This window comes from Fukomys damarensis, unplaced genomic scaffold (genome assembly GCF_012274545.1).
Source record: "Fukomys damarensis isolate Sample0158 unplaced genomic scaffold, DMR_v1.0_HiC HiC_scaffold_11, whole genome shotgun sequence".
NCBI classification, from domain to species: domain Eukaryota; kingdom Metazoa; phylum Chordata; class Mammalia; order Rodentia; family Bathyergidae; genus Fukomys; species Fukomys damarensis.
The window spans coordinates 41162395-41186630 of record NW_022900923.1 but is presented as its reverse complement, the minus strand read 5'-3'; the positions used below and the strand labels follow the sequence as shown (position 1 = coordinate 41186630).

General features: G+C 48.1%; 1 protein-coding gene across 1 annotated transcript in view; it reads right to left on the bottom strand.

The window, feature by feature from the left end:
• The window catches only part of Lgr6 (leucine rich repeat containing G protein-coupled receptor 6), a 114021-nt gene that overhangs the window by 42171 nt on the left and 47614 nt on the right, over nucleotides 1-24236 (bottom strand). Inside the window, exon 7 of the mRNA XM_033761978.1 lies at nucleotides 1307-1522. Coding sequence (XP_033617869.1) covers nucleotides 1307-1522 — 216 coding nt within the window. The remainder of the gene's footprint in view (nucleotides 1-1306; nucleotides 1523-24236) is intronic.

Here is a 24236-nt window from a genome sequence, read left to right as displayed (position 1 = left end):
TTTTTTGTTGGTACTGGGTCTGAACTCAGGTCCTTGCACTTGCAAGGCACGCTGCGAACCCCTGAGCTAAATCCCCGGCCCCTCCTTTCACCTGGTCATGTTAACGTAAGTTATACAACACACTGAGTAAACTTTAGCCATTTTGCTTGGATTCTTCAGCTAGACGATAAACCCATCAAGGGCAGCAGCTCCGTCCCATCCCTCTGTGACCTTCAGTGCTTGTGTAGGGCTAAGTGCTGCTCCCGCCCGTGTGTCTGGGACCCATCATGAAGTTCTCATCTTTCCAGTCTTGTCCCTCACAGAGAACTGACCCCATTCCCTCATGGCGTCACAGTGATATCCCACAGCTAGAGCTCACCACCTTGTTCTGTTGACCTTCCACAGACAGCGTGCTGACCCCCAGAAGAATGTCCTGACCGACAAAAGTGCTCTATGAGGACATTCATCTTGGTTCTCTGATCTCCCAGGACAGAGAATTAGACAAACAAATCGGTGCCTGCCTTTTCATCTCTCAAATGGAACTAAGCACTGTCTGTTCCCTGGCCTGGAAAACCACAGCAGATTCCCAAGAGCAGGGGAGGCAATGTTCCTATTTAGCAGAGTCGCTAACACATGTTCCTGAGCCATGTTCCTGCAACAACTAGTGTGTAACCCAGAGCAATTACACATGACCTCCAAGCCCTTAGTAATTACCCTATGAACTTACCAATCATTCATAGCAATTAGCTGGAAGCTAATTTGCACTGTAAAGTTCCCAGTGGGTAGGCAGAGTTAACCCCAGTCCCCAATTCCTGCCAGGGATGCTTTCTCCCAAGTAATTACCCTGACGGGGCTCTGCTGTCTAATTACAGGTGATGGCTTTTCTCTGCTTCTCTAGGCCTGGGAGACAAGGCAAATTTATCCTATCCCTGTGCCAAGGCATATGAATATATCATTTGACTGTAAAGATGGTGGAAATTATTTAAGACATTCTTGATTTATATTCTAATTAGCATGATATGGTTGTTACATTTGCATAGTGAGAAAATAATAGTGAGCTTCCTACTTTCTGATTATAGTATTTTGGCCCTTTGGTGACCCTTGGGGTATTTCTACAAATCAAATGTCATCTGGCTTCATGATTATCCTATGGAGGTCAACAGAGGGTGTTTATCCTCATCCTCCTCCAAAGGAAAAATGGAGACAGAAGATTCAGCAGCACGCAGAGACAAGCAAAGCTAGCCAGGCTTCTGACCCAATGCGAGAAGACGTGCAGCCTCCAGCCCCAAGCAGGACCCAGCCAGGGATGGGGCCGAGCAGCACTCACAGCACCACAAGGCTGGTGAGGTTCTGGAAGGCGAAGTCAGGGATGTGGCTGATGCGGTTGAGGGCCAGGGTCATGGCCTGCAGGGCAGGAAGGTTGTTGAGGGCCCTGACAGGGATCTCGGTGAGTGCATTGTCATCCAGCCAGAGGTGGCGGAGGGAGGACAGTCCCTCAAAGCTCCTCTCCGGGACCAGGGAGATGAGGTTGGCATCTAGGCGCCTGGTGGAAGAGAGGATGGAGAGGGGTCAATCCAGGGCTAGGTGCAGATCAAGCACTGAGCTGGGTCACCCAGACCCCTAGCATGACCTCTGATTTACCCTGGGACTACAGTGGTAACTTGGCCATCATGTCTGCTACCTGTTCAAGTCACCATATTTAGCTTCCATTCCAACCCACATTTTTTTGGCAGTGCTAGAGAGGGAACACTAACCCTCGTGCATGCTGAGCACACCCAGCCCTCTGCCCACAATTCTTGATCCTTTATGCCACACATTTCTATTTATGACAGTTATGTAATGTCATTCGGCTTCATTCTTCTCCTCAGATCCAAGATGGAACCCGCAGCCCATTTGTGGATCACAAACCCCAAGCCTCTAAGTCTGTGTCCTAGCACCTCTGCTCTGGGTATGACATTACTTTTCCCAAGTTTGTCCATTCAAGGCCATATAATGGAGATGTTTCCAGTACTGGTAGAGAGAAAGCTCCTCCCTCTGGACCTAACCAAAGAAAAATGACTCCCCAAGGATGTAAGCTATTCTCCATCACCCACTTCTGGAACTACCTGTTTCTTGTCCCATCGAGAACCCTGAAATTTGGTGGGGCTTCTGTTAAAGTCCTGGGGCTCCTCGCAAAGTTGATGATTTGTGCGAGATCTCAGTGTGCCACAGTTGAAAACCTTGACCTGCTTCTTCTTAGAACAGATAAATAGGGACCGGGGATTTAGCTCAGTGGTTCTACCACCTGCATCGCAAGCGCAAGGTCCTGAGTTTGATCCCCGGTACCAAAAAAAAGGTAAACAGGTGGTGAATGGTCCCATCTGTGCCCAAGAGGCACTTGGGTAACACAAGGACTTCTGGTGTGAGCCTTGGAAGATCTTGGTAGATCAGAAAAAGAAGGAGATTGCTCATCTTAGCTCTTTGCAGCGTTGTATATGCTGTGATGTCTTTCATTAAGCTATTGTCTTTGCTTCCTCGGCTGAGACTTAGGCTTAAAACCTATCACCCTATGTACCTGGCCCCATAAGGCCCTGATAAGCTGATCCTGTGACCAATTCATGGAGCTATTCCTGGATTTCACTATCTTGGAGGAGTCTTAGCCCTGAGCCATGGTTTTCCCACGCAGGCATGGAAACTCCAGCCCTCACCCACAAAGACCCTAAGGAAGGTCCCATAACCCTTGGAATCTCAGGGAGAAAGCACTCAGAGAGAACACTCTCACAACAGCTCTGCCCCAGAGGTAGCGTCGGAGAAATGCCAGCTGCTAAGCAGACAGCGTCCTTCCTCTTCTTCACAGAGCCGACGGCCAGTGCAAAGACCAGACTGATAGTCGCAGCACAGCACACGACACCTGGCCCAGGGAATTGGGGAAAGCGGTGCTTACATGGAGATCCGGTGGCCAAGTAGGATCAGTCAGGGGAGGAGGCAGGGAACAGCATGTGGGAAACTGAGAGTAGCACTGCGAGGAACCCTGAACCATCAGTGGGAGCTTCCAGAAGGAGGAATGAGGGAAAGAAGAGAAAAGGGTACAGCAAACTTTGCAGGCCTTTATAAGCAATGCCACATAACAGGAAACCTGGAGCTAGGTTTTAAGCAAAGGAAGGACATGGCTAACTTTCTGTTTTAGAAAGTCTCTAACCACCACGAGGCCATGTAGTCACTGGAGAAGGGTGATGCTGGAGGCAGAAGATTAGCAAAGAGATAGTTGCTGAAGGGGACAGTTGTAGCTCCATTTGCTCTAGAAACTCAAAAGTAAATTTGTCCACTATAGTGTCCAGTCCCCAAAATGCCCTAATGGCAGTCAATCCCTTTGGCTCTTGCTGCTGGCCCAGCAGGCTCCATGGCATGGTAAAGTCAGCTAGAGATTCTGGGGGTCTTTTAGCATCCCATAAATTATGCCTTTTTCCTGCTCGCTTCCTGCACAAGTCTCCCCTCCCAGTGTGCCTGGGCTCCTACCAGCCAGAAGCTATGGATGGTACATCCGTGTCCTGTTTCCTGCCTTTCCAGAAAATGGAGCCAGAAAAATGACAGCCATGCACATAGGAAACCAAGACACTTCCTGGCCTGACATCATATAGCTCAGCCAGCCACAGGCGTGGAGCCTTCTCAGAAAAGCTCCATTCCCTTAATGTGCGAATCACCAGACCCTCAGAAGGCAGAGCTGCCCTGCTTGAGCCTACCTTGGTGGAGCAGAGCTCATGGTGAGCGACTTCCTGAGCATTCACTTACTCTGTTCTGAGCGATCCATGGAGCCAGTCATGTATTTTTACAATCTGTGGTATGAGGTATAGAGAGGTTAAGTAACTTTGCCCAAGGTCAAACATCTGGTAAATAGCAGAGCTGGGATTCAAACCCAGATATTTCAGCTCCAAAGTAAGCATTGGTAACCATTATACCACACCACTGGCCCTCTCCACAAAGTCACTGTTTATATGCCTACACCAACCTGTAACGCTCCCAGACCACCTCACCTCCACCCCCACCCACAGTGTCTGGCATTCACATACCTGCCTGACCACCCCACTGAAGAGGCCTAGGGTAGCATCACTTAGCTTGGGCATTCCTGCCCCATCACTCCACCCTGAGCCAGTGGACTTGTCACATCCTCCTCTAGGTCTTTCTTTGCTCCACAACAGGTGGTACATGGGCCTGAGCATCTCCTAGGACTTTGTTAGAAATACAGAATCTTAGGCCCCGCTCCAGACTTGCTAAATCAGAACCTGGATTTTAATGATTCCCAGGGGGCTCACTGATTCATAAGCATATTTGTGTGTTAAAGCACTGAGCCAGGTCTTCCAGAACCTCTGATGTTCTGCTCTAATGATCATAAGTAGACAAGAGAGGATAACTTGATGTTATTTCCTCCTGTTGTTAGTGCTCAGCTGGCTATGTACTTTGGTTTGATCATCAATTATTCCAGAGGATGAAGACTCTACTTCATCCTCCTGGTTCTGCTAATGACAACAGCAGGCACTGAGTTCAGTTCTGAATTCCCAGCACCTAGCACAATGCGTAGGTGACAGATGACACATCAGGAAGGTGGAGGAGACCATCCTACCACTTCAAGGACTCTCCATTCTCAGCAGATGCCCAAACCATCCTCCTGATCCCGGGGTGCTTCCTCAGTGTGGGTAGCATCTTGTCCCAGCTTTCTCTGGGACCACCAATAGATACCTAAGCCCTGAGTCCTGTTTAGGACCCCACAGAAGTTGTTTTTATGATGGTCTTCTTCAGGGAAGGTGAAACATGGACAAGGAGAAGTAGGAATAATAGAAGTAGGAGGAAGGGTAGTATGGTAGGAGAAAGGAACACAGAGTCCAGACATCCTTACAAGGTCAAATTGATAAGGCCAAGCAACCTGCTGGATGTTGTGCACCGTCCTCTACAGTTGCCTAGGTAGTGGGTAAATTCACAGAACCGTGGAGCTTGACTCTGCAAGGAGGGTGATGCTGCCTTCCCTGAAGCCCTGGACCAGCAGAAACTCTATGGTGACAACTCTATGGTGACTCCAGTGATAGTCGTCATTTCCATTTATCAAGCAGGTGTCACATGACAGATAGATATAGTGCCAGATACAAGAAGGTGACCTGTGTCCTCACAACACCATGCATTATCTCTGATTAGCCCCATTTTACATAGCAAGTGAAGCTGCCCAGGGTCACAAAAAGAATGAACCAAAGAGCTGAGATTCGAACCAGGTTCTCTGACACCAAAAAACATGTGCTTCCCCAGTGTGCGAGGCTGGAGCTGAGTTGCATCAAGGGAATGAAAATCGGCTCCCGGAGGCCTGGGAAACAGGGCAGAGGCTGAGCCAAAGCAAGCAGATGGCTCTGTGGAAGTACAGTGGGAGAGAGCCAGAAGGCAGACAGAAAATGGGACAGGGCAGGCCAAGGGGAAGCAACCTTTTATTCTGTGAGCTCACGAGGTACTGGAAAGTTGCTTCTTCCTTGTGAAGAAGCTTGTGCATTGCACATTCACAGGTCAGTCCCACAAAAGATAAGAGTATTGGTCTGGGGTCAGGGACCTCGGGGAGGAACTGGGCACCCAGTCATTGCAGGTCCTGGTGGTTTTGGTGGTGAGGACAGAACACCTCCATAGAGGTGGATCCCAAGAAACCCAGGGCAGAATGGAGGATGCAGAGGAGGAGGGAAGGAGCAATACTGACTTCTGCTTCCTCCCCTCTTCTTGGACACCGCCTCTTGCTCTCCAGGATCCTCTGAGTCTTGGGGACTCCTAGGGTTCAGCACCTTGGCTACAGAAAACTCTCACCTGCTTCCCCCACCTGGCTTCTGGAAGGATGGAACGCTCACTAAAGAAATCCCAGTCCCCCTGAGCCAGGCTTCCGGCTCCCTGGACTTCCCAGTCTTTTGAGGTAGGTGTGCTCTCTGCTCCTCTGCCATCTAGAGGTAGAGGGGGCCAAAGGAGCCCCAACAGCCAACAGCATCCGCCATTTGGGAACCCAAACCTTTCTTAGCTCCCTTGGCAAGTGGGAGAGCCATCCTAACTCAGGGTTGGCAGGAGTAAGAGAGCAATTATACCAATTAAGCTCTGCAATATAATCAACAGCTCTTCTCCTTCTCCCACGTGGACCTGGGCCCCTCGAGCGCTTTCTGATTATAATTCTTACCTGCAGTAATAGCACAGATTAGCAGGGCCATCACAGGCCAGTCCGGGCTTGCCGGGAATCTGGGGAAACAGTTTAACCTCTCCAGAGCTAAAATGTTCCTCCTCCAGCCCAGGACTGAGGCTGAAGCAGGAGAAGGCAGGGTGAGTGTGAGAGTCTTTCTTGCCACGATTCAAGCGGTGGGGGGTGTGAGAGTCACGTGGCCCTAGAAGGTCCGAAGGAGCTGGAGACATGGGGCTCCCACTTGACTAACGTCGTTTGAGGACCTGGGAGGTAGCACGATGTAGCCAAAGAGCTGCAGCCTAGGCAGCAAGAAATCAGCCACTGTCAGTGACTGAGAAGGGCAGCCACGTAATCTCACACTCACATCGTAGAGCCTGAAAGAGCCTGCGAGGTCAAGAGAAAGGCACAAAGGGAGTGGTGGGGCCGGCGCTTCTGTTCTCTCTGCAAGCCTGGCTTCCCTAAAGGGGTAGAGGACGGGGAGATACACCTGCAGGGAAAACATTTCTATTTGGAAACCAGGGGTTCTTGCAGCCCACAGAAAATTAGGTGGATCTAATATACACTTTCTCTAATCCATCCTATGTCCTACCAGATTTTAGCCAAATACAAAACATAAGGCACAGATCTGGGGTTCCGAGTGGACCACCAGGTGACCCACGGATATTGCCAGGTATTCATTTAGAAGGGATCACGGGCCAGGGACTTAGCTCGGTGGTGCCGCTACCGCCTGCCTCGCAAATGCAAGATCTGGAGCTCAAGCCCCAGTACCGCAAAAAATAAAAAATAAATAAAATAAAAAATAAAAGGGACCGTGCATGCCAATCTCCAAGTTTAGTTCCTCTCACATAGAGCCCGCTTTCTGAGCACAGGCTGACGTTGACTCTAGAGGCTGGCGTGCCCTGCAGGAGACGAGGACAGCAGGGAAAGAGGACAAGTGTCCCGTTCCACGCGGGTCACCCGTGACGGGTTCTCCTCCAGACCTGAGACATAGGAGAGATGGGAGAGGTCATAGCAATTACAGGACGGAGTCCTCAGGAGCAGAGAGGCTGAAGACCAGAAGTTATGAGGAAGGAGGCCCCCCAGGGCTGGGGCACATCTAAGGGAAGCTCCTGCCTCAGGGCCGTGCCCCCAGGACGCGGTCCCTTCATCCAGAGAAGGCATCTCCGGCCAATGCTAGGACTCGATGTCTCTTTCTCTCTCAGCCCATCAGATTTTTGCAGAGATAAAAAGGACATGCAAGGCTCCATTTCTGATATTGAAAATTCAGAAGCAGGAATGCCCTTGGCCAGCGGACTTTCAGAAGCCAAACTCGGGCTCCTCTGCCCTGTCTTCTGCTTAGTCTGGCTGCCCCTCTCCTCGAAGCTGCTCACCACTCAGACCTCCTGAGCAAGATGAGGTACGTAACGTGCAGGGCCCAACACCAAATGAAAATGCAAAGCCTTGGTTCAACAATGCCGAAGAACTTCATGATGGCAATGACATCACCTGCCAGGGCCAAGGCCCTTCTGAGGTCAGGCCCCTAAGCAGGCACACAGGCTGCCCACCCACAAGTCGGGTGCAGTGGTGGGCCACGCCTCTGGGCATCAGTTCCTGATTGTGACTGTGACGGGAAGCGAGAGAGAAATGAGGACCCGGGCTGCCCACCTGGTACACAGTTGTTGGCTACTCTGGCCCAAAACCAGGTATGGGTTTTTAGCTCCAAGCCCCACCCCACACACTGTAGGCACAGGCTGACTTTCAGTAGAATATGAAGGAGGAGAGAAGCAACAAAAGAGGCCGAGGCATTTCTGGTTCTGGTGTGGGCAGAGAGGGGAGGCATTGAAAGTTAAAAAAGAAAAGAAGCCACTATAGAAATGGTTATTCTGTGGGGAAAATATTCCACGTGGGTGTCGTTGATTGCCTGGAGGGACAAACAGCTCAGATGGGAACCTGCCAGGGAAGGCGAGGGTTCCAGCAGGGAGTAGGCTGGCACCTGCAGTGCGCTGAGGAGAGGCCTGGGCCTCGCTGGGCTGCAGGACCCTCCTCCCACCCGCACTGGCCGCCTCTGCACAGAAAACACAGAGTTGGGGTCCCGGCTGACTGGCAGGTGCTCTGAGCATTTTATATACATTATCATGTTCAACCCTCAGCCCAGACCTAGGGACTAGGAACTCTAGTGTTCCCGGATATTCAGGAAGGCGAAGCATGTTCTGACTCCATTTAAAAACGCAGCTACCCATAATTTGATCAACTGTGTAGAAAACTGTTGGAGCTGGGTAACCCTTCCCAGGGGGCTCTTTTGTATTTTCAAGGGGGCCTACAAGTCAGGCTCCCGCTCACCAAGACTAGAGCACCGGAGCTTACCTCCCAGCTAAAGAGAGCAGGCCCAGCAGAGTCCCATGCTCTGAAGCCTGAAGGAAGTGCAGTAGAAGCAGGTCCAGAACGCACAGGATGGGACTCCACACCAGTCCAGGAAGCTCCCTTCCTGGGACTTCCTCTGTATTTCTAGAGTCTGGGCAGCAGAGGACCCCCTCCCCCATCCACCACCCTCCCTGCTCCGTGCTGGGGCCTCGGGCCCCGTGAGACAGCACGGGACAACAGAGCCCTCTCGGACAGCAACATGGGAGCCACCAGACATGGTGGTCAGTGAACATTTCACAAGTGGCTGATATTAGTAAGGAACCGAATTTGGGCATTTAACTTCACGTGTAACTAGTGGCTGTCACATTGGACAGCTCTGAGAAATGACCCGGGCTCCGTGCGAGACATCAGGGGAGCAAAGATAAATGAGATTGGGTTCCTGCTCTTGAGGAGCTCATAGTTGATTCATGAAGAGAAACACACAAACAACTGAGAGGGGAGGAAATGAATGGTGCAAACCATTAGAGGGAAGGGAAGATAGGCTTCCCGGACGTGAAGCAGCAGCATCTGTGCGTTGTGCTGAGCCTTGAGGAATAACTGAACTTTCGCCGGCAAAGAGAAGGCTAGGTGCAGAGGTGCTGACCGAAGCCGTCACAGAAGAGGAAAAGCTACCAAGTGTGTGTGTCAGGAGCAGAGGGTACTGGATGGTGTGGAGAATGAGGCTGGGTGTGATGGATAAGGCAGCTGGGAAGAGGATGTGCTGGTACCTGGGGGCTTGATGAATCGGAATTCGTTTCTCCACCTGCACATGACGGGGCTAGTGAAGAGGTCCTTGTGACTCTGTCTTCCCAGCAGTTGATACCTTCCTTAGACAAATTCCTCTGCACTATGTCACAGATTTCCCCAAGACAGGGGCCTTGGATGGACCATCTTATGAGCATATGATGTCATACCGAGGCTTAGCCAGCCAATTCCGCCCCGTATCCCACGAGCACCTCAAGATGACTAAAACCCTGGGATTTGGACAGTATCTTTTTTTAGAGTATGGAATTGTTTTTTATTCCTGCTACTGTTTATTTGTTTGCTTGCTTTGTACCAGGGATGGTACTTTAGGACCTTGTGCTTGCAAGGCGGGCAGTGGCACCACTGAGCTAAATCTGCGGCCCTCCTGCTATTGTGTGTTTGTTTTTTTTTAATCTGACATTAGTCGGCAGCCTTTCTGTGGAGAATAGCTTTTTGAGGGATGCTTCTTCTGAAAATGAGACACAGACTGGGAGAGCAGGAGCTCTGTCCCAGAGAGATGGGGAGCTAGGTAGGATGACAGGAAAAGCTAAGGGAAGCAAAGGTCAATTTTGGACCTCGGAATGACTTCACTCTAGTGCCCACTTGGACTGATTCTTCTCCTCTCTTCCGTTACATTGGAAAGGCCATGATAACATGAACTTTATCACCTCTTTCTCTGAAACTTGCCCACAGTGGCTATTTAGTCTGTGGTTTTTACTGATCAGGTTATGGGCACTGAGCTAGGGGAAAAGCTCAATGGTTTGCCTACCATGCACAAGTCCCTAGGTTCCATCCCCAGCACTGAAAACAAAAAGTTATGAGTATTTCCAGAACTGTTCAGACATACGCCTGCTGAAAAAGAGACCACAGTTGTAGAAATGAGAACTAAAAGGGACCCCACTCAACTAGGAGCCCTGAAGGACCAGATGACTTGGCCAACACCAAAAGGGAGAAGCCGAGCCAAAGAAGGCTGTGGACCTTCAGTCTCCTGTTCTTTAAATATATTGCTCCTTTCTTTCTGCCTTTGTCCTCTGGGGAGGAGGAGGTGTCTGTCAGTCTCTGCCTGTGGACAGTAGCATAGTGACAGCCCCCAAAGATTCTCCTCCGAGCACTGGTTGAGTTCTGAGAAAAGCCTGGGCTCCAAGAGCCATTCCTCAGCAATACTTGGGCCTCCTCCCATGGGCCCCAACTGTGACTCCACCTCCAGAACCTACTACCAGGCCCTCACCACGAACATAACAAAGTCTTAAAGAATCCAAAAACTAAAACTCCTGGAAGCCTGAGCCTCAGAACTCTTAAGGGATGGGTTTCATAGTGACAAGGAGCATGGGAGCAAAGAAGAGAACAACTGAGCCAGCAGGAGCTTGGAGTGAGGCTGCAGGCTTCCCTGCAGGGGTGTGCTGGGGTGGGATAAAGCAGGGAGCCTTGAAGAACCTCTGCATTCCACTCATGAGTGAAGGAGGACAGTTTAGGGCCAGAGCATCCCTCTCCTTTCCTTCTCCCAACACAGGGGAAGGTCTGTTTGCTGGAGGAGAGAGATCTCATCAATTCTGATTTATCCCACTTAATAAGATCCTGCGCCTCTCACTGTCAGCCTTTCCATAGATCAAAAGTGGGATATGAAAGTGAAGGCAACTCCGACTTGTTCTCTGGGCTGCGCTAATGCCCAAGCCACTCTTCCCCTCCATCTGTCAGGAGGATTGATGGGTGTGCAAGAGCCCTGGGCGGCAGAGGAGCTGCTTCCTTTGTACACATCAAAGGACGCTACCTGAGCATTCCTGGGAGCCTTTCCTTGTGTTCTCTTCAGCAGCATTCTATAAAAATAATTATGCACCCTCCAGGAGGGAGGCGGGCAGAGATTGCGTAGCCTTTATGAGCTTCCCATGAAGATACAGACTTACAGATCTGGGCAGAAGGCCAGCTTTGTGGGTGACAATCCCAGAACCTGGGGTGAGGACTAACAAAAGCCACCTCATCTACTCCTTGTCCTCCATCCGTTGCACTCCAGACATCTGGCTGGACCCTGGGGATCTTCCTGGCTGTCTGAGTTGTGTTTGGGAGCTGGGTGCTGTGATTGCCTGGGGCCTGGATGGCTGCCCTTGGCAGAGGCTGTTGTGGTTGGTAAAGGAAGAGGCTGATAGGGATTTTCCCAATTTGCATCTACAGGTAGGGGCAATTATGTCAGAGGTTTAGGGAATATAAGTGACATTCTAGTGTTTTAAAGACACTATAGCAGGCCCTGGAGTAAGAGCCATCAAGGAAAAACAAGCCAAATATTAATGCTTCTAAAGGTACCTTGGGGAAGGGCCAAGGATTTAGCTCGGTGGTTCCACCACCTGCCTCGCAAGTGCAAGGGCCCGAGTTCGATCCCCGGTGCCAAAAAGAAAAAAAAAAAAAGGTACCTTGGGAGAAGGGAGAAAAGTGCATATTAATTCTGGCTTTCCTGACATAGGGTTCTGGTACTACCCACAGTCTATTCTCTCCTGCGTCGGGCCCAGGAGCCCCCAGGCTCAGTGTGAAAAGTAGAAATGTTACTCCTGCACCGTATCAATCCTCTCTGCCTCAGCCTCCCGACCTCCTGTCCACCTATCCCACACAGACTAAAGAACCAGCCCCAGCTTGCAATCTTGTTTTCCTGTGCTCAGAATCATCAGTGGATTCCAGTCAACTCCAAGTACCTTCCCTGAAACATCTTTCTCATCAGCCTCATTTCTGGGGAGATCCTTCCCATTTCCATTTCATCTATAAACGCACCCTTCTCTGTCCTTTCTTGCCCCAGAGTCCGCGGTTATTCATCCTCATGCCTTGTGGAGGCTAAGTGCCCCTGTTTGAATAATACTTTTTCCTTCCTCGCATCAAAGATCTACTTAAAACACCTGTCTTTCTAGCGCCTCCTGAGCGGACCGCTTGCTGCAGTTCCTTCCTGTACTCCACTCTCCTTGGTCCTTATGGGCTCGTCCCCAAATGTCCTCTACACCCACAGTGGATGTTGGAACAGTGACACACAGGGAGATTAGTTGCAATCCCCCCCATCCAGCCTATGGAGGAAATGAGGGAAACAAACGAAACACATCTAGCTGTGTCCCATTGCAATGGAAACTTAACCACCTTCTTGCTAAATACCCGTGAAGATACAGAAAGAAAGGCAAACACTTAGGCCTGTACCAAAAGCAACACTTCTCAGAATCTGGTATCTCTGCTAACCTTGAGGTCAGAAGAACTAAGAAAAAAGCCACTAATGAGTGGGTTCCTTCTGTTTTCCTTTGTAAAACAGAGTAGTTCTTCCCACACAGATGAAGACGAGAAAGCGGGAAAGCATTTCCTCCCTTTCATCTGATTGAATCAGAATCCAGAAAACTAGACAGCCACAACCCTATATAAATGATTCTTTTCTTTTCTTTCTTTCTGGGGATTGAACCCAGGGCCTTCACATTAAACTACAACCCCAATCCTCTTTAAATTTTGAGACAAGATCTCACTAAATCGCTAAATTGCCCAGGATGGGATTGAACTTTTGGTCCTCCTGCATCAGCCTCCCAGAGGGCCAAGATTTCAGACACCATACCTAGCATCTTTTTGAAGGCACCATTGTACTGTCCAGCAACAGCACCATAAGGCAGATTTCTATAGTCACTTGGAGATTTCAACTCCCTGAAAATAATGTGGTAGGAGAAAGGCGGCAGGGTCTGGAAGTGGCACTTCATGCTGGTAGATGAGATTTCTCCAGGCCAGAGCTGTATGGTGCCAGAGAGATAACAACCTTAGTGGCCTTATCAGGTAAACACCTGCTCTCTATTAGGGCTGCACAGTAGCATCGCCCAAGGATATTTTCCAAACTACGGGGCCTGGGACAACCCCCAGAAATTCAGCCGTTTGATTCAGGGTGAAGTCTAGTTGAGTATCACTCACAATTTCTTTTAATGATTCTAACACTTGGCTAGGGTAGCTAGCCATTGGTACAGACCTTCATACAGACCTTGGTGGGGAGATCGAATTATCTATTATTGGGCGAGGGCTACTGTTCTACCGCAGGGCACCAAAGCTACACTAGATGACTATCTGCTCTGCTTTGAAGAATAGTCTAAAGGCTGGCCTGGGAATTGGACCTACCAACCTACTTTGCAGCTGTATGTCTGAGAAGCCGATTAAACCAGGCTAGGAGGAGAGACAGCAAACCCATGGGAAATTCAGCTCATCCCTCTAGTGACAAATACTGAATCTAGATAAGACTTCTTCTAGTCAAAGATAAGGAGAAAGAAGGGACTCAAAGGAGTATTTGTACACTTGTATTCGTAACCGCATCATTCACAAGAGCCCACAGATGGAAGCCACCCAGAATCCATCAGTGGATGAACCCATGGAAACAGATGTGATCTGTTTATTATTCAGCCTTGACTCAGAAGGAAACTCCAACCTATGCTACAACATGGATGAACGCTGAAACATCATGCCAAAGGGAACAGGCCAGTCACCGCAGGGCAAATACGGGGAACGATCAAAACATGGTGAGTGCCTTTTTTAACTTTTCATCACACTGAAAGACACACTGCCATTAATCCCTCCCAAATCATGCCCCATCACTTCGCACATGGTCTTTCCTGAGTGTCCTTAGTAGCACCGCTGTGGCTGCCTCAATGTTCTGAATCAATCCAAAACTTTTACTTTCACTGTCATTTTGACTGTGGGCAAAAGCGAGAAGTCACACAGCGCCAGATCCAGTGAACAGCATGGGTAAGGACACACTGCAGTGTTGGTGTTTGACAGAAATTACCATAAACATTCTGAACCACTCAGGATGTTGAGGTAGCCACGAAGAGACACTCATAGGAGGACTTCCGGAACTGCGGCAGAACGTGGCACGGACAATGCGTTAAGTGTGTTCCATGCAAGGGGGAGTATTTTCAGAGGGATTGGTAGCTTTGTGTCTTTTATTGAAATAAATTCTTTTTCAAGCTGTATTACGCCTCATACTGTAGATTCCACTGTATATGAGGTACCCAGAGTAGTCAAATTTAGAGAAACAATAGAATGGAGGTTGTCAGAAAGACCTGGAGAGTTAGTTTCAAAGGGGGACAGAATTTCAGTTTTGCAAGATGAGAAAAAGTCTGGATGGCTGGTGGTGATGGGTTGCATGACGATGTGTGACTCCACTTAATACCACTCAGCAATACACTTAAAAATAATGAAGATGGGCCAGGGATTTAGCTCAGCGGTTCGGTGGCCTGCCTTGCAAGCACAAGGACCCGAGTTTGATCCCCGGTACTACTACTACTGATAATAATAACAATAATAATAAATAATAATAAACCCGGTACTACTACTACTGATAATAATAACAATAATAATAATAATAATTAAGATGATAAATGTTATATATATTTAATCACAATTAAAAATAAAAATATTTTAAAGACAAAGAGAAAAATAAAAAGTGACATTTTTTTAATTCCAGAGAAACATTTTTTTTTAAATACAAGGAAGAGATAATAGCATTCTGAATCCCAGAAGGTCACAGTTCTGAAAATAATTTGCTACTGTAATAAGGGGAAAAGGGGAGTAGAAGGTATTTGCTATTCCCCACAACATGTGAGTAATCAAGATTTCTATGATGTAGGAACAAAAATCAATGAATAAAAAAAGCTTAGGAAAACAAAAGTATAAAATAGGAAAAAATAGATACATTTTCAAAGCCAAACAAAAACACAAATGGAGCAAGAGAGAATACAGGAAGCTCGTCAGGAGAGGAAAGTTGAAAGAGCAGCATTGAAATTCACATTGTAAGTGATAAAGAATAGAACCAGTACCGCAAAAATCAGCAATGGGGAAGACAAACATGAGAGCTCTCCTTGAAGTGACAATAAAAGGACAAAGAGATAAAGGTTATGAAAACGAAGATGAGACAAATGGGAAAGAGAATTGAATTTGAACTTAAGAACTGGAGGTATTCCTGAGGATTAAACCCACAGTGAATGGAGCAGAGGCCCATGGTGACTGCTAATGAAAAAAAATGAAGCTGAAAAAATACTATAGATTTTAAAAGTCTGTTGTATTCCTAGCACACAGAATGAAAAGAGATTCATACCTGGACACGATTTTCAATTGTAAGGATAAAGAAAAAATTTCATAATGAACAAACGTGGCACTGACTTCAGAATGCTCTGGCACACTACACGCCAGAGGAAAAATGGAGCTTTATCTACAGGATTCTGAGAAAAATGTTGTAGCCCAAGAAATGTATATCTACTTAATTGGACAATTATTTGTGAAGTCCACAGAAATATACTCTTCATCTTGTAAGGGATCAGAAAATACAGTAGCCTTATATTGTTCTTGGCTCAAGAAAAAACAGTAGTCAAAGATGTAGAACAACTCATCCAGAAAGAAAATGGAGCAGCCGGAGTGGGGCCTACTCTTTTGCCTCAAACAACCGGAAACCCCAGGTTTCAGACAGTGCAGAACAGGCCTCACTGGTCAGAGATCCTGACAGGAGAGAAACGAGGAAAAGGAACCCTGTGATTGCCCTAGCTGGCTGCCTAGAGAGAGCTTCTGGGCTTCTGTACAAAGAGCAGGAACCCAAACAGAACTTGTGCTCACTCTGAATTGAGGAGACAGTGATCAAAATTTGGAAACAACGGGCCGGGGATTTAGCTCAGCAGTTCGGTGGCCTGCCTTGCAAGCACAAGGACCTGAGTTCAATCCCCGGGACCACCCCCCCAAAAAAAATTGGAAACACCACGATGGCTCAAATTTGAGAGGTGTCCCAAGGAGAAAGAAAGAGAAGGAAGGGACGGGGGAGAGGGAGGACAGGGGAAATATTAAAAAAGACAGCGATGATGAGCATGAGACAAAAAGATAATTTGTATTTTTCCAAAATATTCCATTTCCTCAAAATGTATTTAATGTATTCACACAGAGTGAAAAGATTTTGTTAAATAGATTATTTTCAAGAAAATAAAATGACTTAGCTGACTAAGATAGAAAACCAGATGAGACTCAACACTAAAGAATAAACTAGAGGGCCAGGGATTTAGCTTGGGGGTTTTGCCACCTGCCTTGTAAGCGCAAGGTCCCAAGTTCGATACCCAGTACCAAAAAAAAAAAAAAAACAAAACCAAACAAAAAAGAATAAATTAGAAACATTATCAAAGAATTTTCTTCCCAAACAAAAGTTCTGGGACCAGGCAATTAATCAATACATTTTTCAAGGGGCTGAGGATTTAGCTCAGTGGCACGGTGCCTGCCTGGCAAGCACAAGGTCCTGATTTTGATAGCCAGTACTAAAAAACAAATAAAACTTTAAAAATCCATGAATAATACATTCTTCCAAACTTTCAGGTGAGAAATAATCTTCATGCTTTCTAAATTGTTGCAGGTTGGGCCAGGGATTTAGCTCAGTGGTTCCACTGCCTGCCTCACAAGCACAAGGACCCAAGTTCAATCCCTGGCACCAAAAAACAAACCAAAAAAAATTGTTGCAGGGATAGGAAAGGCTGAAATAATACTCAGCCAGCTCAGTCTAACCCAATTTCAAACCTTATTCAAGAAAGCACCAAAACCAAGCTATGAATATTTTTTACTAGGACATAAATGTTGTAAGTGTAATACTGGCACTAGAACAAAGTAAGAGGGCTAGGGATTTAGCTCAGAGGTTCTGCTGCCTGCCTCACAAGAGTAAGGAACCGACTTCTATCCCCAGTACCAAAAAAAAAAAGAATGCAGTAAGCATAACTTACCAACACCAAGATGGGCTCATTCTAAGAATACTATGATGATGATAGTATAATTAATAGGTTTAATATTGATATATAAATATCTTAATGTATACAGAAAAGCCACTCAGAAACATCCAATAATCCTAACTTTTAAGAAGACTTGAAATATTGAAATAGAGGCATACTTTCTCAAAAATGATATACTATTTATGCCACAGAATTTCTAGCATTATCCTTTATGAGAAAGTACTAGAAATTTTCCTTAAAACCCAGAACAAAAATAAAATAAAAAAAATAAAACCCAGAACATGATAAATATGTTCATTAGTAATCCTTCTTCTGAAAAATCCTAATACATAAGATAGAAAAAATAAATGAGAGGTATAATTATCACTTACAAACAATATTAGATGTCTGTAAATCCTATGGCTATAATTGTAAAACCAAGAGCATCAATGATAAAACCCTTAAGGTCACTAAGAAACTTCAATAAAGTGGCCAATGCGAAATGAGTATGTATACTTGCTATGGCTTGGATATGGTTGAGTGTGTCCTCTGTAGGTTCATGTGCTAGAGGCTCCATCCCAGTGTGGCAATGCTGAAAGATGGTGGGACTTTTAAGAGGTCAGTCCCAGTGGATGATGAGTCGGTCACTGGCAGCGCCATCACTGGACAGGATTAATGTTGATTAATCCTTGTGGACACTGGTTAGTTCACGTGGGAGTAGACTGTTATTAAAAGAAAGAGCCGACCTCTGTGTCTCTCTTCCTTACTGTCTCACATGTGCCATCTCCCTCCTGACACACCCCTGCCATGATGCCAGCCACCATGTCGTGATGTCCCTACGGGCCTTCGCCAGAGCTCAGCAGATGCCAGCACCATGCACCACGCTGGACCTCCAGAATACGAAGTAAACTGCTTTTCTTACAAATTATCCAGCTTCAAGTATTTCATCATAGCAACAGAAAACAAATGAGTACAACACCTCAGAGGAGACAATGATGACAACACCCCTTCAGATTAGTGAATCTAATTAGCCAACAAAAAAATAAGCAGCAGCAGCTCATAAACATCAAGCAGTAATTCTACCAAGAAATATATGAATCTTTGATTTAAAAAAAAAAACACACAACTAAAACTACAAGCTGGGCCTGGTGGCGCACGCCTATAATCCCAGCACCTGGAGGGCTGAGGCAGGAGGATCACTGTGAGTTCAAGACCAGCCTGGGCTACATAGTGAGTTCCAGGGCAGTCTCAAAAACATAGTGAGACTGTGTCTTCAAAAAAGCACACACACACACACACACACACACACACACACACACACACAAACTAAAACTACAAAAAGATTACTGAGATATATAAAAGATGCTTTGAATTAAGAGATGTAACAACTTCTGTGGGAGAAGACTACATTTTTTAAGTATGTAAAGCCTCTAAAATTCAATTTACAGGCAACGTAATTTCAACTGAGGGCACATTTGCGGCAGAGAGCTGGGAGCACTTTCAAGAAATAAACCAAAGTTCATATCATAAAGTAAGTGAGAAAAATAACAGAATTATGCAGACTTTCCCTATGAAATCTTCAAATACCTAATTAAAGTCCATAAAGAAACTATTAGAACTTAAGTTCAATGAAGTTGTAGAATGCAAGCTCAATATATGAAAAATCAGTTGTATTTCTAGATACTTGAAATGAGCAACCCCCAAAAATAAAATGAGAAAATGATTCCATTTATAGTAGCATCACTGAGCAAAAACTACCTAAGAATTAACACCAAAGTGCAAAAACCTATACTCTGAAAACTGTAAAACATACTGTGAGAAAAATAATATAAAAAAGTGAAAACAACCCAAATGTGCGTCAACTGATATATACATAAACTAGTATGCTTTATTCATATAATGGAATGGTATTCAGCTGTAAAAAGGAATGAAGTTCTGACACATGCATGAAAATTGAAAACATCGTGCTGAGTCAAAGAGGCCATACACAAAAGATTATGGTATTGTATAATTTCATTTATACAAAATGTCCACAACAGACAAATTCAGAGACAGGAAGTAGAACGGTGGCTTTCAGGGAACGGGGGCAAGGGAGATGGGGAATAGCGGCTAATGGAGAAAGATTTTCTTTTGGGGTTGTGAAAATGTTCAAGAATTAGGGCCGGGGATTTAGCTCAGTGGTTCTGCCACCTGCCTCGCAAGCACAAGGTCCTGAATTCGATCCCCAGTACCAGAAAAAGAGAAGAATTAGATAGCAGTAATGGTTACAGAACTCTGTAAATTATGCCAACAACCACTGAATTGCATAGTTTGAAATGAGGAAACTTTTGTTATATGAATTATATCATAATTTTTTAAATATTTAAAGCTAAAGTTATATATTAGCATCACTAAAGCTACAGTGGTACATTAGTAAATTCTGAAGAAACAGTAAACCAGACACAACGTAATGCATCAAAATGTCTCACACAGGAAGCACATGTGTTTGTGAGAGTACGTGCGTTCAGAGGAATACACAGAAATGTTAACAAGCACTGCGTCTGGGTGGTAAGACTGTGGATGACTTTTATTTTCTTCTTTTTATTTTTTGTATTTTCTAAATTTTCTACAATGAGTCAGAACAAAAATAAACATGTTTTTTAAAAACAAAGTGCGTCAGCGTATAATTAAATCCCAGGCTGTTAGAGACAAGAGGGTCAGGGAGGGAGCTGCGTGGATCCTGCAGCCTGGGCAGGGACAGGCCCCGGGGAGCACAGGTTTGGGGTGTGCAGGGGAAAGCGACTCATTCGTGTCACGTCCCACCCTCTCTGTGCCTCACCTGTCCCCAGTTCCCAGCATCAAGGCCATGCCCCCTTGTCCTGACCACAAGGCCATTGCTGGGGTCCAGGGCCTCTGCAGCAGTGGGCTCCTGACCAGCCTCACCCATGGCCCCCGACAGAGGCTCCGAGGTCTGCTGCAGACACTGGTCCACTGTGCTCTCTTGGATACATCTGTGCCCACAAAATACTGCAGCTGCCCCAGTGTCTACGAGACTGTCCTCAGCGGGCCATGGTAGGGCCAGCCCTCTCTGCAGGCAGCTATCTCAGGAAGCACAGAGCTAGGCCTGCACCCAGCCAATTCTCTAGAACCAGTTTCCCTGCCCCTCTTTCCCCTGTTTGCTGCTCGGGCTCTTCTGCTCCTAGCAAAAGCCACCTTTTCTTCTCCATCACTTCGACTCTTCTCCACTTTCAAGACCCAACACAGCACCTGGCGCACAGCTAGTGCCCCTTGAACATTACTTCCTCCCCTTCCCACAGCACTCGGGACCTCTCCTGTGCACCTGCTCTCTCCTCGCAGGACTGCCGCAAGTGTTTTGAACCTCCCACCTGATGATAAGCTCACTGAAGGCAGGCGCATGGTGTGTAGATTCTCAATAGGTCTCTACAGAACAAAAAGGCGACCAAAGGAGCAATCCTCACACACTCTCCGTGCGGGTGACTGTCCCCTGGGAGAACCTGTCTGGGGCTCGGAGCTTCTAGCCTTGTCCCCCCTCAGCAAAATCTCGTTTCGCAGTCAAGTCCAGCAGGGGAGGAAGAGCCACAATCCTAGCCCCTACTGTCTGCTTGTCTTGCTCTGGCTCCTCATGGTGAGGGTTTCTCTGAGGTGCCTGGATTGTCCTACCCATGGCCCATCTGCAGCCGGAATGGTGGCGGTTAGTGAGCAGTACTATTAATAGTAGTAACACCACGTACGTGGTTAGGGTGTGCCCAGCACAGTGCTGTCTTTCTATACATCACGGCAGGAATCTCCAAAACGACCTGGTATTCCATTTTACAGATTACAAAACTGAGGCTCAGGATGTTTAGGCATTTATCTATGATTCTTCGTCAAGAAAATAGCAGAGCTGACTTTTAAAGAGGAGTAGCAGCTCTTTTCAAAGAAAGCCCCTTAAATCACACAGCACCCTTTCAACTGACAGGAGGCAGAATTCCCTGGGTTGCCCCATTCTGGAGTCATAGACTGAGGCAGGATGGAGCCGCCTCTCTGGGTCAGGGTCTCCTGGCTGGGTGTGGTGAGGCCTGGGGGGGTGAGATACCCTTCCCCCTGCCTGGCACAGTGTCACACCCAGCAAATGCTGCAAGGCTCACGTTCCTTTCTCCTGCTCTCTTTCAAACCTTGAAGCAGCTTGGAAACAGTCAGACTCAGGACGCTTGTCAGGGGCAAGCCAGGAAGGTGCCTGTCCTGAGCTGGGCCTGGAGCCCTTTCTCAGAACTTTCCAGATTTGCCAAAAGCTTACCGCTTAGTGTCCCACCCCTTCTGTCTGGATCCAGATCTCCAGTCAATATCTGAAGGGCATTACTGCCTGCCCACGCCAGGGTCCTCTTGCCCAACCTGAATTCTGGCCGGGTTCTCCCTCCCTCGAGCAGCAGGCAGCTCCGGGCCCATCAGGGCACTTAGCTCAGCTGAGATGCAGAGCGATCCTGTCACCCAGCGCCCCCTGGACCTTTCGTCTCTGGGAGGGTTTGACTCCATCACACATAGCCCAAGGCTGTGCCCACTTTACAGATGGAAAAACCAAGCCTAAGAGATAAGGAAAAGTTATGAAGACTGAGGACGACTCGCTTTAGTGCTTCGTGTTCACCGTGTGCCCAGAGTCAGATGGTGTCGCTCCCTGGAGACTTTCTGGAGGAGGGGAGTGCTGCACGGATTTAGTCAGTGGAGAGGTCCTTGGCTGAAGGGAGGGGTGAGTGTCCCAACCTGAGAAATGCCTTAAACCAAGGCTTCGAGGTAGAAGAGGATGAGTTTGGCCATCACGGGCAGAGGTGGGGACGAGTGGCTTCCTTGCAGTGAAGAGCAGGGACTGCAGACCCCAGGGGTCACTCAAAAGATTTGAGTTAGAAGGTGAGAGAGAGAAATAGGAGTGGGGCTTGAGGGTGGTTTCCAGGCAAAGAAGCAAGATGACTTGGTGCCCTCTGATGATCTGGGAGAGCCTTGGACCCCCCGTCACTACCCGCTGAAGATTCACCCCACCTTGACAAACCACAGAACTCAGAGTCCAGGGGCACTTCGTTTGCTTCCGGTCTCCCAACTTCCCCGCCCGGTGCACACCAGACAGCTCCTCCTCTTCGGTCCCCTTTCTCCCCCTCTTCTCTCTCCCTCTTTCCATCTCCTCTTCCTTCCCCCTTCCCCCTGCCCCCCAAACTCCAGATGTTCTGAAGGGGTTTTTACTGAACGGCCTTCAGGCCTCAGGTTAGCAGCTGTGCAGCTGAGAGGCAGGTTAATGGGGGCCTGGGGAACACGCTGGAGCTGGGGCCGGGGGCCGAGACAGCTGCACTGGCCCAGAAGGCCTGGTGGCTCCCCGAGGAGGCCTAGAAGCCTCATTTCTTCAGCTGCAGCTGACAGGGCAGGAAGGAAAGGGGAATGGGCTGGCGGGGAGTGAGCTGCCTGGGGAATAGGGCCTCCTGGCTCCCTGGCTGCGCATCCGGAGGCTTCCCCTTCGTCCTGCCCCCACCCAGCTGCCTCCGGAAATTATGAACACCCCAAGTAGTCAGCCTGCTCCCCCAGCCCCTGCCTCTTCCCTTCAGGAAGAGGTCCTTCCCCACAGGGCTGAGCGGCCGCAGGGACACAGGCGGTCCTCAAGTAGCGGGTAATTCTAAATAATGTTATTCTTGGCTTTGGAAGACACTGGGTGGTTTTAAAAATCAAAACAAACAAACAAAAATGTATTCTGTTTTGTCGAAGGTGAGACATTCTGACACACAGACCCTGACAACTATCAGATAGCGGAGGGCCCCACCCCGCTCCCCCCTCCCCAAGATGACACCAGCATGGAGCGCAGGCGGCACCGCCCACTGCCCTGTTAGGCTGTGAGCTGGGTTCTCACTTCAAGGCCCCTGGGCAACTTTCCTACTCTTACCACCTTTTCCGCAGTTTGCTACCTCACCGGCCCTGAAAGTGACAGTGCATGGTAGGAAGGGCCTTGCTCCCGGAAGTGGCGCCTCCTTCCTCAGAGGAGGAATCTTGAGGGCAGGAGGAAGCTGTGGTAGAAAGTATAGACTCAGGAAACAGACACACCTGAGTTATAAAATCCAAGCCCTGGTTCTTACAAGTTTCATGTTACTCGGCAAATTCCTTAACCTCTCTGATCCTCTTTCCTCATTTACACGTTCATGCTGCGGTCTCTTCCCAAGGGAAAAAGGGAAGTCACCACCACCACCACCAACTGTCTCCACCTCTCTACTTCCTTGGATGGAGAAATGAGCCCTTCTTCTGGAGGCCTCTCCGGTGTCCTGTCTTTGGTGCCCAGTGAGTGGGGAAGGTAGGATCTCCAGCAGATTCCTTGCTGCTACTCCATGTCACTCATGGAGCTGGGTCTGGGAAACCCCAGACTTGTGAGGACACTCAGTGCCCTCGTGGAACTCAGAGGGCCACGCAGAGGGAACTGAGAAACAGGAGGGCAATGCTGGGGTTGCAGGTGCTGCGCCCATGCACCTTGGGGGCACTGGGCTGCATCTGGAGATCAGCAAAGGCTCCTGCAGCAGAGCTGAGCCCTAAAGGATGCACAGGAGGCCAGAGGGATGAGTTAGAAGGTGAGAAAGAGAAATAGGAGCGGATATCCCAGGTAGAGCGAACAGCAAGGAGCGGGAGCTGAAGCCGCAGGCCCAAGAGAAGTGTGAGTTAGCAGTGAGCTCCGCACACAGTGGGAGGGAATCCAGGAGCAGCAGGCAGGAGCCAGGTCCTGGGGCGTCCAGTAACTCAGCCGGGGAGTTGGGCTTTGTCTTCAGCATGAGCAAGAGCCATGGAAGAAAGTAAGGGCGTGGTATGGTGAGACTTGCGTCTGAAGACCCATCCGGACGCAGTGTTGGGAGAGACAGAGGTGTGTTCTGAGTGGAAGCAGGGGGTCACTGAGGACGTGGTTCGAGCCATCTAGAGAAGGGAGGACGCAGGTGGGCAGACACAGGTGGGCACAGCGAAGTAAAGAGAACGTACTGTGGAGCAATCAGGTGGGCAGTCACCGGCTTGAGCAGCTGGGTGAAGAAGTGGTGAAACAGACAAGGGTGAGGGCTGGGGATTTAGCCCAGTGGTTCCACCGCCTGCCTCGCAAACTCAAAGTCCCAAGTTCGATCCCCGGTACCAAAAAAAATAAATAAAGACAAGGGTGACACCCCAGTTTCAGAGTTTTGGAACTAAATGAATGGTGTGATTCCTGGCGAGAGAGAGAGAGAGAGAGAGAGAGAGAGAGAGAGAGAGAGAGAGAGAGAGAGAGAGAG